This window comes from Microcaecilia unicolor, chromosome 4 (genome assembly GCF_901765095.1).
Source record: "Microcaecilia unicolor chromosome 4, aMicUni1.1, whole genome shotgun sequence".
Lineage (NCBI taxonomy): Eukaryota > Metazoa > Chordata > Amphibia > Gymnophiona > Siphonopidae > Microcaecilia > Microcaecilia unicolor.
Window position 1 is genome coordinate 94162684 of NC_044034.1, and position 18940 is coordinate 94181623.

At 43.8% G+C, this 18940-nt stretch overlaps 1 protein-coding gene across 3 annotated transcripts in view; it reads right to left on the bottom strand.

Annotated features, from left to right (window-relative positions):
* Positions 1 to 18940, bottom strand: part of RB1 (RB transcriptional corepressor 1) — a 462098-nt gene that overhangs the window by 360743 nt on the left and 82415 nt on the right. For all 3 annotated transcript variants that reach the window (XM_030200484.1, XM_030200483.1, XM_030200482.1), the window contains exons 6-7: positions 16622 to 16689; positions 14140 to 14250 (exon numbers count right to left, since the gene is read on the bottom strand). In XM_030200484.1, coding sequence (XP_030056344.1) covers positions 14140 to 14250; positions 16622 to 16689 — 179 coding nt within the window. The remainder of the gene's footprint in view (positions 1 to 14139; positions 14251 to 16621; positions 16690 to 18940) is intronic.

The window sequence follows — 18940 nt, forward strand, 5'->3', positions numbered from 1 at the left end:
GGACCTAAGCACTGAACACACCAGTTATGGGGGGGGGGGGGGGGTCTGTGCCCTAAATGGTCCTAATGCATCAAGTACGCTTCTGAAAGTCAGTCAATCAGCACCCTCAATGACATGGAGTGAAAAACAGCCGATGCAAAGTCAAAAGGCTTAATGGCAGAGGAGCTTGAGTAATTGCTATCTGAATATGGTCGATGCTTCCCAGCCAAAAGAAGGGCTTGAAGGCCTCAAAGGTAAAAAAAAAAAGAGAAAAATAACAAATAATTTGAACCCCCCCCCCCCCCCCAATAAATTTCATAAACTAGAGAAAAAGGTAAAATATGAGAAAAAATATCCTGAACAAGGGAAGGCACCAAAAAGGACAAATGTTTGATGTGCTAAGGAAACAGTGATCATAACATGATTAAGTTTGAGCTACTATCTAGGATGAACCAACAAAAGAGATCTACTGTAGCTGCATTTAATTTTCAAAAGGGCGATTATAATAAAATGAGGGAAATGGTTAAAAAGAATTAAAAGGGTCAGCTGCAAAGATTAGGACACTCGATCAGGCGTGGACATTATTCAAAAATACCAACTTGGAAGCCCAGTCCAGATGCATTCCACGTATTTGCAAAGGAGGAAAGAAGAGAAAACGTTAGCCAGCATGGTTTAAAGGTGAAGTAAAAGAGGCCACTACAGCCAAAAGATTGTCCTTCAAAAAATGGAAAAAGGATCCAAACAAAGAAAATAAGCAGCAGCATAAGCGCTGGCAAGTCAGCCGCAAAGCATTAATAAAGAAGGCTAAAAGAGACTATGAAGAGAAACTTACCGCAGAGGCTAAAACTCACAGTAACAACTTTTTCAGGTACATCAGAAGCAGAAAGCCTGCAAGGGAATCCATGGGACTGTTAGATCACGAAGGAGCAAAATGGGTGCTTGGGGAGGACAAGGCCATAGCGGAAAAACTGAATTAATTCTTTGCTCCTCTCTTTACGGAAGATGTAAGAGATCTGCCTGTACTGGAAATGGTTTTCAAGGGTGATGATGCAGACGAATTGAAAGATATATCGGTGAACCTGGAAGATGTACTATTATTATTATTAGCATTTGTATAGAGCTACCAGACGCAAGCAGCGCTGAACACCTGACACAGAGAGACAGTCCCTGCTCAACAGAGCTTACAATCTAAAAATACAGACAGACAAGACAATTAAGGGTGAGGGAAGTACTGGGTGAGAAGGAACAAGGGGAGGGCAATTGAGTAGTGGCTAGGAGCCAAAAGCAGTGGTGAAAAGGTGGGTTTTCAGCATAGATTTGAAAACAGGTAGAGATGGAGCTAGACGTACAGGCTCAGGAAGTCTATTCCAGGCATAAGGTGCCACGAGGGAAAAGGACGAAGTCTGGAGTTAGCAGTGGAGGAGAAGGGAGATGACAAGAGAGATTTGTCCAGTGAGCGGTGTTCACGGGGAGGAATGTAGGGAGAGATGAGAGTGGAGAGGTAATGGGGGTACTGAGCCAAACTGACAAATTAAAGAGTAGTAAGTCACCTGGCCCCATACAGACCTGCGCATCGGCATCTCTTGTATAGAAAGGGAGCAGTCCTCCTGGCGCTGACACTTCTTGGGGACTGGGGGTTCCCTTGGTGCCCCAGAGTTCCCGGGTACCATGTATCGAGGGGGATTAATGCCAATGCTTCTTTGCATTCACCTGATGCCAGTGATTGATGCTCCTTGGTGACAAAGAGGACACCGTCAAACCCTCACGTCACCTCAAGGTCAGGTCCGATGCTTACCAGTACGTGGCTCTGCACAACAGCCAGCATTAGTGCAGGTGGAGACCCACTCGATGCACGTCCACTCCCAGTGTCCGAGACAAGCCTTAGCCATGTGGACCAATGCACCTGATGCCAGTGAAACTCTCAACATTGACACTGGTGCTGATGCCGATGCAGTCCAGGATTCAGACCAGACTCCAAAATGTTTCTCACTGAGCCTCTCTGGCCAGCTATGTTCTTTTTTTCATCAGAACACAGCTGGAAGGCATATATTAAGGACCTAAACACTGAAGACACGAAGAATGAGTGTCTGCCAGAGATGGTCCTATCTATTGCACCCGGTAAAGTGCTTAAAGCCATTGGGAACCTTCAGTGACAGAGAAGGGAAAACAGCAGTGGCCAAATCAAATGGTTCGATGGTGCTAGAAAAAAGGGGCAAAGCACCCGAAAAAAATATAAAGAATGAATCCCAACCGGAGCTCAGGCCTAAGAGTGCCTAAACAGTGCAAAAGAATGCCAAAAAAAAAAAAAAAAAGTGGGGAAAAAATACCTAAACCAATAAAGGAAGGGAAAAAAAGGGACAAAAAAATAGGAGACAAAAAAAAAATCTCCTAAGCAAGGCACTACTTGCTCTGAAAAAGTACTCATGCGCAAGACGGCGTGAGGAGCCGCAGATAGCGCGTCCTCTCCTCACAACGGGTAAGAAGAGACAGCTGGTCCCATGCTCTCACAATGGGTAGGAAGGCACTCGTGCATGTGTGTCCTCTTAAAGCAATATTTGCTTTTTAATGCTCTGCACTGGATGACATCACCCCACATGTGAGAAAACAGTATGCTTGTCCTCACAGAAAGATCATTAAAATGAAAAAAAAAAAAAAAACAACCCACAAAAGAACACTGTGTAAAGCCAAAAGAAATAAAAAAAAAAACCCCCAAAAAACTTAACAACCCAAGCGTTGCAACAGAACAGGCAGAAGAAAAGATGGCTACAGACATAAGGTGAGCTGACAAGGCTTTCAGGAATTTTGGTGAGAGAAGGAAGACCAAAGATGGAATTCTAAGCATCAGTTTGTGGAGAGAATGAAGAGTAGGCAGAAATGTTAAACGACTACTTCTGTCTGGTATTCATGGTAAACAACCCTAGAGAAGGATAGCAGATAACAAAAGGTACATATGGGAATGGAGCATTCATATAAGAGACTCTATATGAAGAACTTGCAAAATTGAAAGTAAAAAGAATTATAGGACTGGAAGGGATACAATCACAGGATACTAATGGAGCACAGGAGAGGTTCTGGCTATCTACTGAGATGTATAAATATTTGGAGACAAGAGAGTTTCTATGGGACTGGAAAGCAGATGTGGTCTCTCTTCAAAAAAATAGGTCATAGAGAAAAGATAGGAAACTAAACTGGATGGACTGTGCAGTTCTTTATCTGCTGGCATTGACTATGTTACAGGATAGTAAGCCTTACCTCAATGGTAAGTAAAATAACGGAGGACCCTACTGAAAGAAGGAATAGTGAATTATCTACAGTCCAGTGAGGTGCAAAATCCAAAGAAACATGGTTCATGCTAAACAAATTTGATTAAAGTTCTTCAACTGACTGATATAAAAATCAAATTGAATGCATGCACTGAATATGATCTATTTGGATTTCAACAAAGCCTTTGACACCTGTTAGTCATAGGAGGCTCATGAACAAATTGAGTTGCCTGAGGGGGTTCTCAAGGTGGTAACCTGGATTAGAAAGTGATTGACAGCAGGGGCGTAGCCACGGGTGGGCCTGGACGGGCCCAGGCCCACCCATTTTCCCTCCAGGCCCGCCCATCCTTCGTACGCTGTCGCTGCCCTTTTGTCCGGCGGAGGCAGCGTTCAGCGTTTACTTCCTGTACTGTGTTCTCCCCAGGCTCCGCTGCATTGTCCCAGTGGAATCCTTTTCCTTTTCGGCCGTCGCGCTGCGCTGCCATACACACAGGCAGCTTCGCTCCTCCCCCACCGCGATCATCCGGCCCTAACAGGAAGTGCATCAGAGAGGGCCAGAATGGATGCGGTGGGGGAGGAGCGAAGCTGCCTGTGTGTATGGCAGCGCAGCGCGACGGCCGAAAAGGAAAAGGATTCCACTTGCAGGGACGATGCAGCGGAGTCTGGGGAGAAGACAGGGCAGGAAGGAAACGCTGAACGCTGCCTCCGCGAGACAAAAGGGCAGCGACAGCGCGGGAAGGATATGGATTCGCTGGCCTGGGGGGGAAGTGGCTGAGCTGCTGGGACATAGGAGGGAGAGGAGGAACGGACTTAAGGGAAGAAAGAGAGAGCTGCTGGGACATGGGAGGGAGAGGAAGAAGGGACTGGAGGGAAGGGAGAAGCTGCTGGGACATGAGAGGGAGAGGAAGAAGGGACTGGAGGGAAGGGAGAAGCTGCTGGGACATGGGAGGGAGAGGAAGAAGGGACTGGAGGGAAGGGAGAAGCTGCTGGGACATGGGAGGGAGAGGAAGAAGGGACTGGAGGGAAGGGAGAGAGCGTCTGGGACATGGGAGGGAGAGGAAGAAGGGACTGGAGGGAAGGGAGAGCTGCTGGGACATGGGAGGGACTGGCGGGAAGGGAGAGAGCTACTGGACATGGGAGGGAGAGGAGGAAGGGACTGGAGAGCTGCTGGACAAGGGAGGAAGAAGGGACTAGAGGGAAGGGAGAGAGCTGCTGGACATGGGATGGAGAGGAGGAGGGGATTGGATGGAAGGGAGAGGGCTGCTGGACATGGGAGGGAGAGGAAGAAGGGACTAGAGGGAAGAGAGCTGCTGGACATGGGAGGATAGGGAGAGAAAGAGGGGAGATGGATGAAAGGATGCAGAGAGAAAGGGGAGAAACTAGAAGGATGTGGAGAGAGGGAGGAGACTGAACAGAAAAGGGTAGAGAGATAGGCACTGGATAGAAGGAGAGGGGAGATAGAGACACTAGATGGAAGGATCAGGAGAGAGGGTAGATGAGTGGAAGGATAAGGAGAGAAAGAGGGAAGACACTGGATGGAAGGGTAGGGAGAAAAAGGAGACGCTGGATGCAAAAGAAAGAGGGGAGACACTGGAAGGATGGGGAGAGAAAGAGGGGAGCTGCTGGATGGAAAGAGGGAAAGGACATAGTAGGGAAAGACTGGAGAATAAGAGGAAGGGGCATGTGGCAAACAAGGGTGAGGAAAAGATGAAAAGCCATAGGTGATGAATGGACAGGAAACCCTGGCAAGAGAAAGACGAAGGAAAGCAGAATCTAGAGACTGGGAGCAACACAATGAGAAAAAGTAAATGGCCATACAACAAAGGTAAAGAAAATAATTTTATTTTTAATTTAGGATAAAGTAATATGGTACCTGTGTTAATAAAGTTTCAGAGACCAATACTTCCTTCCTTAGGTCAGGAGAGGATACCGTAACAGCATTATACTGACCTGAGGCAGGAGGTTTTGGCCTCTGAAAGCTCACTGAAAAGTGTGACTAAATTTTGCTGGGGGAGGGGGGTAGAGAGAAAATTTTGTGCCCACCCACTTTGGGTTCAGGCCCACCCAAAATTGGCAGTCTGGCTACGCCACTGATTGACAGAGAAAAGCAAAGGTAAGTGAGTAATGGACTAGCAAAGGGATTGGTCCCGAGGCAGATTTAATTCAATGTCTTCATAAGGAATACTGCTAAAGAGTTAAAAGAAAAAAAAATGGATGGTAAAGTGTTTTGATTATAATCAAATCTCATCCCTTTTACTTTTCCCTTTTTGGATCTAGTGTATCAAATACATCAATATTTACCTATGGACAAGAGGACTAAGATAAAAAGCCAATGAATTTTGCAGATTTGTGCATATAATTGAATGGGCTATCCTCACTGGCCACACGGACAACTGGGCCAACCACCTCAGATGTGAAAAATGGAATAGCCCAATTACTTGTAATAGGATCCAAGTATTCCTTTTGTACATAATATGAAGATCAGCAAAATGAATACCCCCCCCCCCCCCCCCAAGACAGTAGACAGAATAAGACATGATCTACAAAACCTGGAAGACCAGTTGAATGCTTAGCAGTTAAGCTTTAATTCTAAGGAAGCATGATGCATTTGAGATGCAAAAATCCAACAGAGCTGTATTTGATGGAGGGAGCTGAAAGGCTAATGTGCAAGGATGAGGACAGAGATCTTGGAGTAACAATATCTAATCATCTCAAGGTAGCACTATACTGTGACAACATGGTGGCCAGAACCGGAAGGATGTTAGATTGAACAGAACACATAACCAACAGAAAGGAAGTGGTGATAGTGCCCCTGTACAGGTGATGGATGAGGACTCACTTAAACACAGTGTGCAGTTTTGGATACTAAATCTCAGTAAGGATATGAAGACACTAACAGCTGTCCAGAAGAAAGTAACCAAAAATAGTGCTGAGCCTATACCAGATGACACATGAGAAGTGACAGGTAGATATGACACAGATAAAGACCTCAATTACATTCACATACAAAAAGCAAACATTTTCCAAAGGAAAAGGAAGTTGCACAACAAGGGGGTATGATAAGATGATGCAAAAAGGTAGACTCAGGAGCAAGATCAAATATTTAAAAAAAAAAAAAAAAGGGTGGTGGCTTCCTGGAATGCCCTCTCAGAGATGGTGGAAACAAATGATGACGGGTTTAATAAAGAATGCCTAAATGGCAAGAGAATGGAAACCAAGCATATAGCACTTCAGCTTTAAAAAAAAAATCAATAGTGAAACTACTTTTTCCACTTCTAAGAAGGCATGCAGAGGAACCTGCACAGAGTGGCACTTATAACTTTGGTCTTTATATGTCATCATTACTATATCCTATATAATAATTCTCACCTCCAACAGGATGTGCCTGGGACCGTGCCTGCCGGAAGTGGTCTGCTAGGCAGGCACGCACTGACCTCAGTGACATCAGTGACAGACAATTTGGCAAAGCAAAACAATCTGAGTGCTGGCCATTAGGACACAGGGTTGATAGGAGAGTTTTAAAAGACTGAAGGAACCGAAAGTGTTAAATGGGGGGGGAGGGGGGGAGTTCTGAACGACTGAAAGACATGAACATTTGGGAAAGGAAAACAATCTCAATGCTGGCCATTAGCACACAGGGTACATAGGAGAGTTTTAAAAGACTGAAGGAACCAAAAGTGTTCAGGGGGGGGGGGGGGGGGGGGGGGGGGGGGGCAAGCTCTGAATGAATGAAAGAAATGAAAATTTACGAGACGAACACAATCTGAATGCCGGGCATTTGTACACAGGGTAGATAGGACACTTTTTTTAAAAAATGAAGGACGTGAAAGTATTACATCTTGGGGGAGGGGTGAGGAGGAAAGCGGTGGGGTATCCGGATACTGGGCGTTAGGGCCACGGGGGTACATAGACTTTTGAAAGCCTTAAGGAACCCAAAGTGTGGGAAGGAGGAGGAAAAGGAGGGGAGGGAACGGGGTGAGGGGCATTAGGATCAGGGGAGGGGCCCTGTCACACACTCTCATTCTCACAAACACACTGTCACACAGACAGTCTCACTCTGTCACACACCCGCACATTCACTCTGGCTCTCTCTCTCAAACATACACACTCCCAGGAAAACCTTGCTAGCGCCCGTTTCATTCGTTCCAGAAACGGGCTTTTTTTTATTAGTTTATTATGATTTACTAGCCATCTTTAAGAAGAGATTCAGACTCGGCGCACGAACGCCTAGATGGATTTCATCTGGACCTGGACCATGTCCAGCAAAGGATTAGTGATATCGAGGACCGCATGGTGTCTGAGGTGCAGCCGGTGGAAGCACTGCAAAAACGGATATTGGACCTGGAGAATAAAATCGACGATTTGGAGAACCGATCCAGGCGCAATAACCTGCGCCTGATCGGTTTGTCAGAGCAGATCCAAGAGTCGGAGTTGGGCAGTTTCCTAGAAACCTGGATTCCAACCACGCTGAAGTTGAATAATATGCCAGGCCCCCTGAGAATCGAGAGAGCACACAGACTGGGGCCAAGAAGGCAAGGAGCGGCGCGGCCTAGGGCGGTGATTTTGAAAATCCTCAACTATGGGCACAAACAGGCTATTCTACAAGCAGTACGAGCAGGAGCAGAACTTAAACATGACGGTCAGCGAATTCTCTGCTTTCAGGATTATTCCTCGAGGGTGGCAACAGCAAGAAAGGAGTTTGCACCAGTATGTACACAACTTCATGAGAAGAAGATCAGGTTCGCTCTGGTACATCCTGCAAAGCTGAGAGTACACCATGGAGGTACAGTAAAGTTCTTTGAAAACGTGTCGACAGCTTCTGCTTTCCTCCAAAACCTGATACAGGGAGACACGGATTGAAAGGTACTGTGGAGAGACGGGGTTCAGGCAAATGTTGTTTGAGGCCTGAAACTGGAATAAATGTTTGAAAGAAGACTCTATATTTCAGAGACTCTAGTAGAGCCAGCCATGGCTTTGATAAGTTAATAAACAGTCTGCTAAGATTAAAATGTAAACTGTAACTACTATAAGTGTTCAAAAGTATACTGATCAAGGTAGATGGGGTACAATGGTTTAATATGTGAAGGGGTACAATGTTTTGATATGTGAAGGGGAGAGAGGAGTTGAAAGTTTAACGGTGGGTTCCCCTAAAAAGAGGGAAAGGAATCATTTTGATAGGGGCTAGTGCACCTATACGTGATGAGTTCCTTGGAGAACTCGAGGGAGTGGGTGAGGGTACAGATGAGGGGCGGGGGGCTAGGGTGGGGGGGGAGGGGGGGAATTCTGCCTGAGTGAGCGCGGCGCAAGTGGCAGGAGAATCTGGGGACTTGTTGCTGGGGAAGACAAGTGTGGGGGAGGGTGGAGGCTGGGACACCTTCTCTCTTATATTGCAATTAACTGGATTATTGGCATGCTTTTATCAGAAAATGGTTAAGGTGGTTTCCTGGAACGTGGGGGGCGTGACCTCCCCGATCAAGCGAAGTAAGATTTTACAAACCTTAAACAGACAAAAAACTCACATAGCAATGCTACAGGAGACACACTTAACTGGACAGGAACACAAAAAACTATGCAAATGGTGGGTGGGAGATTACGTGGAGAGCCCAACGACCAACAGAAAAGCAGGAGTCATCATACTATTCCGCAGGGGGCTCCCTATTGTCAGGAAGAGGGTGGTTACAGACCCGAAAGGTAGATTTGTCATAGTGGAGGTCCAAGTGCATAATCAACCCCTGCTACTGGTGAATGTGTATGCGCCAAATCAATATGATAGACAGTTTTACCAAACCATAGTAAACCGGATACATTCCTTCGACCAGATGCCCATAATTATGGGGGGCGACTTTAATTCGGTGTTTGATCCGCTATTGGACAGTACGGGGACTTCTAGAGTAGGCCCAGTGAATATGAGAAAGGGAGTCCCAAAGCTATGTTCCTTGTTGGATATGGTAGATGCTTGGCGCTTGTTTCACCCGGGGGAGAGGGACTATACCCATCTATCGAGAGCCCATGATACGCTTTCACGCATTGACTTTATCCTGGTCTCATCTTGTACAGTCACACAACTGGAACAGGTGGAGATAGGACCGACCCAGGTGTCGGACCACGCGTTTGTGTGGATCTCCTTTTCTTGCGGGCAGGAGAGAGCACAGAGAGCCCGATGGCGATTCCCTAGGGAACTTTACTATGATGGGAAGTTCTCTTCTTATCTACAAGCCCAATGGCGTGAGTACACAGAGTTTAATAAAGACACTTATCAAAGGGACCCGGTATTATTTTGGGAAGCAGCCAAAGCCGTGCTGAGAGGCACCATTATCTCCTATTACTCCCACAAGAAAAAAGCTAGGGAAGCAGAGATTCTCAAGTTGGGAAAGATAGTCGGGAAGGCACGACAGAGGTTTGGAGTGAAGCCCTCGAGCATACATAAATCTCAGTTATTAGAAGCTCAGTCTGCTTTAAATCAATTAATACACGCGAAAACAAAAAAATCTAATCAATACTTCCGATACCAATTATACAAGCATGCTAATCGACAAGGGAAGCTGTTGGCCCGGTTAGTACAACAGGTGGGAGGGTCACGTTTTGTTTCTCAGATAAGGGATGCAAAGGAGGATTGCAGCATACGTCAGAGGGAGTGAATGAAGTCTTTAGGCAGTTTTATGAGACGCTGTACTCGGCGCCAGATGAGCAGGGACTTCAGGCGGAATGTTATATAGCAGGTCAATCACTTCCTAAAATTGCGGAGAGCCATCAAGATAGTCTCAAGGGGGATATAACAGAGGATGAGGTGAGCTGGGGTATTCGAGATAGCCCTTTGTTTAAGGTGCCTGGGGGGGATGGGCTGTCTGCTGAATTTTACAAAATTCTTGCAGAGGACATAGCACCATGCCTTACGGTGGTGTTTAATCGGTTCATACAGATAGGTGCACTACCAGAATCACTACGAAGGGCCCAAATAGTGGTTTTGTTAAAACCAGGCCGAGACCCCTTGAGTGCAGGATCGTATAGACCTATTTCTTTGTTGCCTTTTGAGACAAAGTTGTTTGCAAAAATTTTGGCAAACAGATTAGCAAAAATTTTGCCACAGGTGGTGGAAGAGTCACAGGTGGGCTTCGTCCGGGGCAGAACAGTAGTACGCAACATGAGGCAAGTTCTGGGGGCCTTAGAAACAATACATTACCAGGAGATTCCAGCTTTAATAATCAGTTTTGACGCCGAAAAGGCTTTTGACCATGTTAAATGGGATTTTCTGTTTGCCATCTTGCGGGCATATGGAATAGAGGGGTTCTTCCATGATGCAATAAAAACATTATACCATGGAGTGACAGCTGAGGTTTGGGTGAATGGAAGGGCCTCGGCCCCGTTTCAGATAGCCCGTGGAACTAGGCAGGGGTGTCCCCTCTCGCCACTTCTCTTCATATTGGTGTTGGATCCCCTTATTAGGGACATCAAGCGGACAGGGGAGGTGAGAGGAGTGCAGATAGGGGAAGAGTCTTTTAAGATTTCAGCCTTTGCGGACGATCTGCTAGTAGTTCTAGAGGATCCCCAGGTTTCGCTGCCCTCATTGATGGAACTTTTTGCGGAGTTTGGGGATTTTTCTGGATTTCGGCTTAATCTAGAGAAATCAGAGGTTATGACCCTTAATATGAGGGAAGACCAGTGGGTGAGATTAAAATGCCCCTTTAAAAGAGCGGGAACGGCCTTTAAATATTTAGGAATCCAACTCACCAAAGACCCTAGACAACTTGGGGAGGCAAATATCGCACACTTGCTAAATAGCAGAAGGGAGACTCTCGGGAGATGGGAAGGGTTACCATTGTCTTTGATGGGACGCATCGCGTTGTTTAATATGGTGCTGTTCCCTAAATGGTTATATTTTCTGCAATCGATACCGATTTTCCTTAAGCAAAGGGATGTAAGTGCACTACATAGTATGCTTTCTAAGTTCTTCTGGGCTAAGAAAAGACCGCAGATTAAGTTTGAGTACCTTATGGGACAAGGGAGAGATGGGGGGTTTGGAGTCCCTGATATTAAACTTTATAATATAGCTTGTTTATTACGTCATTTAGGGGATTGGTACCAGCAGACAGAGGCATACACTCCGGTGGCCATGGAAAAGGCATTGTGTAGGCCAAGGCATACTTTCTATATGTTACATGCGAGGGGGAAAGAAGTGGAGGCACAAGCTAGATCAAGTGTTTTGATAGGACCATTGAGGGCGTTGTGGAGGGACCTGGCTAAGATTTGGGCCTTTGATGGTGGGTGTAGTAGGCTTCTCCCCCTGCAAGGAAATGACGCCTTTCGTCCGGGCACTGAAAATCCTGGATTGAGGGAATGGGGTGAGAGGGGGATTGTATTTTTACATCAGGTACTGGAGCCTGCTGGAGCAATCAAATCCATGGAGGACCTTGGTCTAAATCCTACAGATTGGAGCTCCAGATTTGCTTACGAACAGGTACGACACTATGTAGCTTCTTTGCCTAAGAGGACGCTGGGTGTCGATGTGGCCACCAAGCTGGAAGATCTTTTGGAGGTACCGTCGGGGGACCCTGTATCCATCTCCCTGTTGTATAAGCGATTGATAGCTACCCGCCCACAGAGAGATTTAGGGAAAGTGGCTGCTAGGTGGGCAGAAGACACACAGACGGAGGTCTCAACCCGGGATCTTCTGCGGGGGTTGAGAGGGGTGGGGAAATGGACTAGGAGTGTAGAACTTCGGGAATGTCAGTTTAGAGTAATCTACAGAGCATACACATCACAGTCCCGTTTATTCCGGATGGGGTATCTAGAATCGGCTCAGTGTAGGCGATGTGGGGCGAACCAAAGTGATTTTTACCATGCTTTTTGGCAATGCCCTGCAACTGAGGCTTTTTGGAGACGGATATTACGGTTTTTGGAAGGTGTAGGAGGATCCCGGATCAGGCGTTTGCCAAAATGCATTTTGCTGGGATGCCAAAGTCCGGTGGAGGGGGGTACAGCTTACCAAAATGCACTTGTTCACAAGGCCTCTGTGGTTGGTATGAAATGTATCCTGGTGAATTGGACATTGGAGAGGGCCCCCTCTTTCTGGCAATGGCGTAATCGTTTACATGCCTTACTTTTGTTGGAGCTTCAGGATGCTCTGCTTAATTTCAAAACACAAAAACATTTTTATTTAACTTGGACAGATTATATTAATGTGATGTCTCCCAAAGCACGAAGTTACATTCTTAATAAACTCAGCGCGTTAAAGGATCCTACTTCAGCAACTTGTGTCACTTAAGTAAGAACGAGGTTACTGACTCGGTGGGTTCATAGGTCGCTCAGGCAGAAGGGGATAGGGAGGGGGGAGGGGAGTTATTTTTAGTTCAATGCACTCGTATTAGGTCTTGGTAAGAGATCACCTTGGGGTGGTAGGAGGGAGGGCCATCAGAACACAGGCTCTCCAGCTTGGGCCCCAGGAAAGGGTGCTAACCATATCATTTGGGAACTGCAGGTCCATTGCTGATAATATAGAACATGATCTTCGTAGCACTGGAAGGAGTGTGGTTACTAATACGTTTCTGATAAGAGGTTATTCCTTCATTGGTTGTTTCTCTTTTATCTTTATGGTGAAGTTGGGGGGGGGAGAGTTGAGGGGGGAGTTGGGAGACCTATTAATAATGTAAAACTTGATGACGGATAATGTTGTATTGTTTATTTGTGTCAGCTGTTCAGATCTTGAAATGTCTCACAGGTCTTGTATATCCTGGTTGTCATCAATAAAAATGTTGAACCATAAGAAGAGATTCACTCAAGGCAGTTTACAGCAGGTACAGCTCGACAACTTAAAATTTTGTTTACATGTGACAATAGTAAAAGGGACAAAATATAAACAAGAATACAATCAATGAGGTAAACTTGAAGATGGCAAATTGGATCTAGTGATAGGACTAACATGATAGTATGAAAAATAAACATTCAACACTATTGCATATCATGCAACAAATATAATGTCAGCAGAATACAAGTGTATACGTGTATATACTACTATGTTAAGCAATATTACTGAAATTATTACACAGCCTCTTGGAAGCAAGAGGAAGGAATAGGGAAGAAGGAAATCATAGTTATTGTGCAACATCAATACCTAGACTTGGGGTGCAATAAATAACAGGTTTCCAAGAATGGTGCCATCTATGTCCTCTAGCCAAGATAGGAAAAGAATGGAGTGTTAAAAATGGGGAGAATTAAGGCTTAGGACACTGCAGCCCCAGTAGAAGCTGATTCTAAAGTAACTGGAAGTCCAAAGGAGCAGGAGGAATCAGACACAAGAAGGTTAAAAAGCAAATTGTTCTATCTAAACTCATGAATTTGTTATACACGATATGTTGTTCAAAATGAGCAGTGGTGCACCATTCTAGAGGATCCTGAGAAAAACAGGGAGACAACTTTTCAGGCTGTAATTATCTGTTTCACTGACCCAACCTAATATTTTTCCCAAGAAATGCTGAACATGAGCTTCTGAGACCACACACATTTCTTCACCACAAAACCTCATGAATACAAAGAGAATGTTATACATCGTATTCTCACATTGTTATGTATGTTTCTTTTTCTTAAGAAACAGACATTTTTATACATGTATGATATATTTTGATATTCTTTTGCAAAGTGATTTTATTGGAGATCTCTTCCTTGAATTATTTACTAATTACAAGTGTTGTCCCCCTGACTCAGAGGCATCAGGACTGACTGCAGGACTCAGGGTTAGGAAAAGGCAAAGCACAGGAAACTGTGTGGGGTCCACCCAGAAGTAATGAAATGGAACTCACACTAAACTTATGTTCCATTGTCCTCTCTGCCCCATTACTGAAGCCCTTTTAAGATTTCAGGACTTTTTGACCTTTCAGTGATAAATATAGAACAGAAACCTTACTGTATGGTTCCTTGAGCACAGCAGAGGGTGACAGTTTGATAAAATACTCAAAGACACAAAGCAACAGCTGGAATGAAATCACCAGGTCATCCTCCATCTGTAACACTTTTCCTGAAAACATTAAAAGGAAATGGTGAGTGCACACTCTATATTTAAATCTAATGCTCTCCACCAAAAAAAACAGCACACACACACACACACACACACAGAATGACAACTATATCTATAAACAACAAATAGGAAAAAGTCAGTGAATAGCACAATATAATAGAACTTAAAATTACTACAGAAAAAACTCACTCAGACAATACCGGCCACAACTGTATGTCTAAAGACTTTGTGCTATGCCTAACAGCAACATTAAGGTCATTATGTTCATGCATGCACATCATCATGTTCTATATCGACCAAACTTGCTCATGAAATAAATGTGTTTTTGATGCAACACATTTCAAATGCAATCCAAGTATAAACAACTCTCAAACTAATACTCCTCAGGACTTAAAGATCTGCATTTCCTATCACATTATAAACCATAAATCATACTGCTTTGTCATCCTCTGATGACCCATCCATCTCTCTCTCCATTTCTCACCCCCCCCCCCCACCTTTCCCAATGAGACTGTCACTGGAATGCTTTTATGTTTCACTTAAATATTCTCATATTTGTCATCTTTTACTCATTTCTGACTCAAGGAAGGTGGTATTGCCTTTGAAAGCTAGCCAGAAATGTATTAAGATAGTCCAATAAAAAAAAAGGTATGAACTTATTTTCTTCGTTTTGCTGTATTTCTATTCATTATCTTAAAGTAATAGCCAATGAAGTACAGGTTACTAATGTCGCTGAATATAAAATAACACAACAAAAAAAGGAAGAAGTCCAAACCTCCACAAAACCACAAAGGCAACAAAAAACAGGTGGAGATAAACAGTGTGTGAATAAAATTGCCTTCGACACAGTCACCATGTTTCGGCTGAACATGCCTGAGTCAGGAGTCAATATTAACATGGACTGGTGAAATACAGATGTTAAATCGCAAGATAGATAAACCACCTAGAACAACACTGTGCGCTATAACCTGTCAAACCTTGACACTCTGACAAACACTTGAGGTACACCACCTTGAGTGAATTCCTTCAAAAAGGCAGTAAATAAATAACTAAACAACTATGCTTGGATTGCAATAGCTCATATACAGTGTATGAAGTGGCAATTCAAATCACCTTCTTGGCTGTAGGAAACCATAGAGATCACAGCCAAAATTAAGGTAAGAGGGGATGGAGAGAGAGGAAGAAAATGAAGTGGAGGGAGGAAGAGAGAGCAAGAGTGAAATAAAGAAGACAAGGGTAGGCAGGCCAGTAGCAAGCACCAACCTCACATTTCCTCCCCCCTCCCCCTCGCTACAGCCTAACAGAGCCTACACTGCATGGAGTTGTTTGTCCCACCAGACCAGAAACCAGCAGGTCTGAGCCCTGGACCAAGGGCCTCCCTTCCAGCTCAATTAGGACAAAAGTCCCTAAGAGCTCCCACCAAGGCTCTAGGTTCAGCCTCAGGCTACCGGCTTCAGCATGTGCCCTGGGGAATTAGGCCACACTCAAGAATCTCCTGCACCAATCCAAACTGCAACCGTCTACTGGAGGCAAAGAATACCGCCAGGTTCCAGGACTGCACCAATCATTATACTGGTAGTGATATCACAAATCAGTGTTCTCTACCTCCAGCAGATGGTTGAGAAGTACAATCCACTTGCCTGATCAGGTCTATCAGGAAGTGTTAAATTCTGCCCATGCACTGGTATGGGGACAAGCTTGAGCAAGTTCGCTTTAATTACACCCCAAAGGTTTATATTTATTGAAGACCTGATATGACGCCTTTCACAAACAATCAAAGCTGTGTACAAAAAACTAAAAAACAAAAGGAGTAGGAAACAAATGCCAATATCAAATAGGACAGAGGAAATAACAAATTAGAGTAGAACGGGAAGAGAATAAATCAAGATGGGTCGGGAACAGAGGCGACCAATTGCTCATCAATGTCAGTCTCCTAAAAGAATAAGGTCAGATATGCCTAGAATTTATTTACAGAAATCACGGTGACCAATGTAAACTAAAGGTAGGCATTTAATTATGTTAATAACATGTCAATTGATCCCCTTTTTATTGTAAACTGCTTTAACACTTTATTGTATTTAGCAGTATATCAAATCAATGTCATAAGTGCCTGATGTCCCTCAGGTACATTGCCTGCTCATGAATAGTGCTCCAAAGAAATCTTGAGAAATTCTTGGAGAACATGCTCGACATATAACATGCTAATAAAGCAATTTCCATTTATAAAAACATGGTTGAATGTGTAATTTAAAATTCTTAAAATTACACTTTCTATACCTTTGTTTAACCATGCAAATATAATCAGAAAATCAATTTTGATTAAGATTTTAATTGATGCCCATATCTAATGAACTATTACAAACTAATTTACCTTTTGCAAGCAGAAAGGTGATCCAAGAAACCTTCATAATCAATGTACGATTTATATCCACAGAAGTCCTGCAAACAAGGTGGGGGGGGGGGGGGGGGGGGGGGGAAAGACATGATAATTTTCACAGTAAATTGGACCATTCAGGATAATGTTATTACTATATATTTTCTTGTTCCAGCAGTTTCCTTCTGCTCCCTTAGGTTTCCAATTCAGCCTTACCAGGGCCATCATGTGCTTTCATTCACAATACACAGTGGAATTCTTTTCCCTAATTGCATTATCCAATCCACTTCTATGTGGACATATTACTGCAAAGACAGTCCCCTTAGCCAAGGGACACAGAACCTAAACTCCCTCAGGAGTACAATACACATGGCCCAAAATCTGGCACCAAACTCTTTCCAACTAAAGGCTGTATGTAATTCCTGCTTCCACAACTGCCCAACACCAATTTTCTAGAGGTGAAGCTAGTCCTAGGATCTATTTTAACTACTACTTTATATATAATATTTATGTTCAAGAAAACTCACTTTTGGTGCTGTAAAAAAAAAAACCCCACTGGAATCCAGAAAAGATTTCAATGTGAAAAAATAATCACATAAGACCTAGAAAGATGTCTTTTTGACTGATACAGCTGAAGATCCAAACCCAGTCACTCATGAGATAAGTTACCTTCGGGCTACCTTTCACTATTACTTTTTATAACTGCAGTTCTGCTTAACCACTAGTTCTCAAGCATCAGGTTTTCAGAATATACACAATTAACATGCAAGAAAGGTTTGCATATTGTAAATGCAAATCCTCACTCATATTCACTGTAGATATTCACTATTCAATTAGCTGTATGTGTCCCAAGCATTAAGTTGAGAATGCTATGCTAGACATACTTGACACATCGGTTCAGGTCACATCTGCTCATTAGACTTCCATGCTCATTTAGTGCACAGGGAGACCTAAAAATGTAAATGTTCACAACTTTCTGCTCTGCCATTAGACAACTAACTGACTTTGTTGAACAAGAGTTCTCTCATCTAATGACAACAGCAGCAGCAGCAGCTATAAAAGAACACCTTGAGTTTGAGTTTTGAATTGCATTTTCCCTTGCAAAACTACACACACCAAGAAGCATTTTTAGAAACATAGAAAATGATGGCAGATAACTATATAGCCTATCAAGTTTGCCCATATGGATCTCTACAATACTTTCCTCTTCCTTACAGATCCTCTATCTCATGCTTTCTTGAATTTGGATACAGTGTATGTCTCAATTACCTCCTCTGGTAGGACATTTCATGTATCCAACCCTCCTTTCTGTAAATAGGTATTTCAAGACTATCCCTTTACACCTTAATCCTGTACTCCTTTTTTTAATCATGTCCTTTCAGACATCACCAGTCGCTGTCATCACTATGAGTTACTAAATGCCGCTGAGATAAACAATTTCCCCTGATCTTGATGAGACATTTTTCTCAAGTTCTCAACGTCACATAAAATGAGACCCTTGTAAGATACCGTGACCCCTGAAGAAGGCATATTGCCAAAACACGGACCACGTTGGGTCCAGCTGACATATGTGACTCTTTGACGAGAATAAAACATTTTGGTAGATTTCTGATCTGTTTGTTCTTTGGAACATTCAACCACCCACCCTCTTAGCTGCTTGTTTGACTCCTGTGGAAAGACCTGCATGCCCTTCATTTTTGCTTGCAACCTTGGCCCTCGCCAGGTTGGGTTTTCAGGACTTCCCCAATTAATGTGCATGAGATCTATTTGCATACAATGGAGAAATCCTGAAAGTCCGAATGGATTGCGGCCCTTGAGGACCGAGGTTGGACAACCATGTTCTAGAGCATCCTTGTAATTGAAGCCCACTTCCTGTGCATTTATGCCACAGAGAACTTTACATTATCATTTATCTCCCCTCTGCTCTCTTTCTTCCAAAGTATGCATATTGAAATCCTTAAGTCTGTCCCCATATGCTTTAATAAAATGAGCAGATATGAGCTAGATATCAAGCAGCGGCTTCACAAAGGAAACTAGATAATCTCACTTTACAGAATCATTTCAAAAGGACCCCTTATGGTCACTGTGAAAAGGAACTTTCAGCCTGACCCAAGAACCAAGTTTTTTGTACTTCTGCTTTTATGTACAAAATTAACATGTCCCTAAAAATTTGAGCTTGAAATATATAAAAACAGTATTAATCTAAATGCTGGGGACCCAAAACCATTGGCCATATTTGTATGCTAACTGTAACAAAATACATACAAATAATTTTGACTAAAACCTTTTTTTACATGTAGAGATAGTGACATAGTA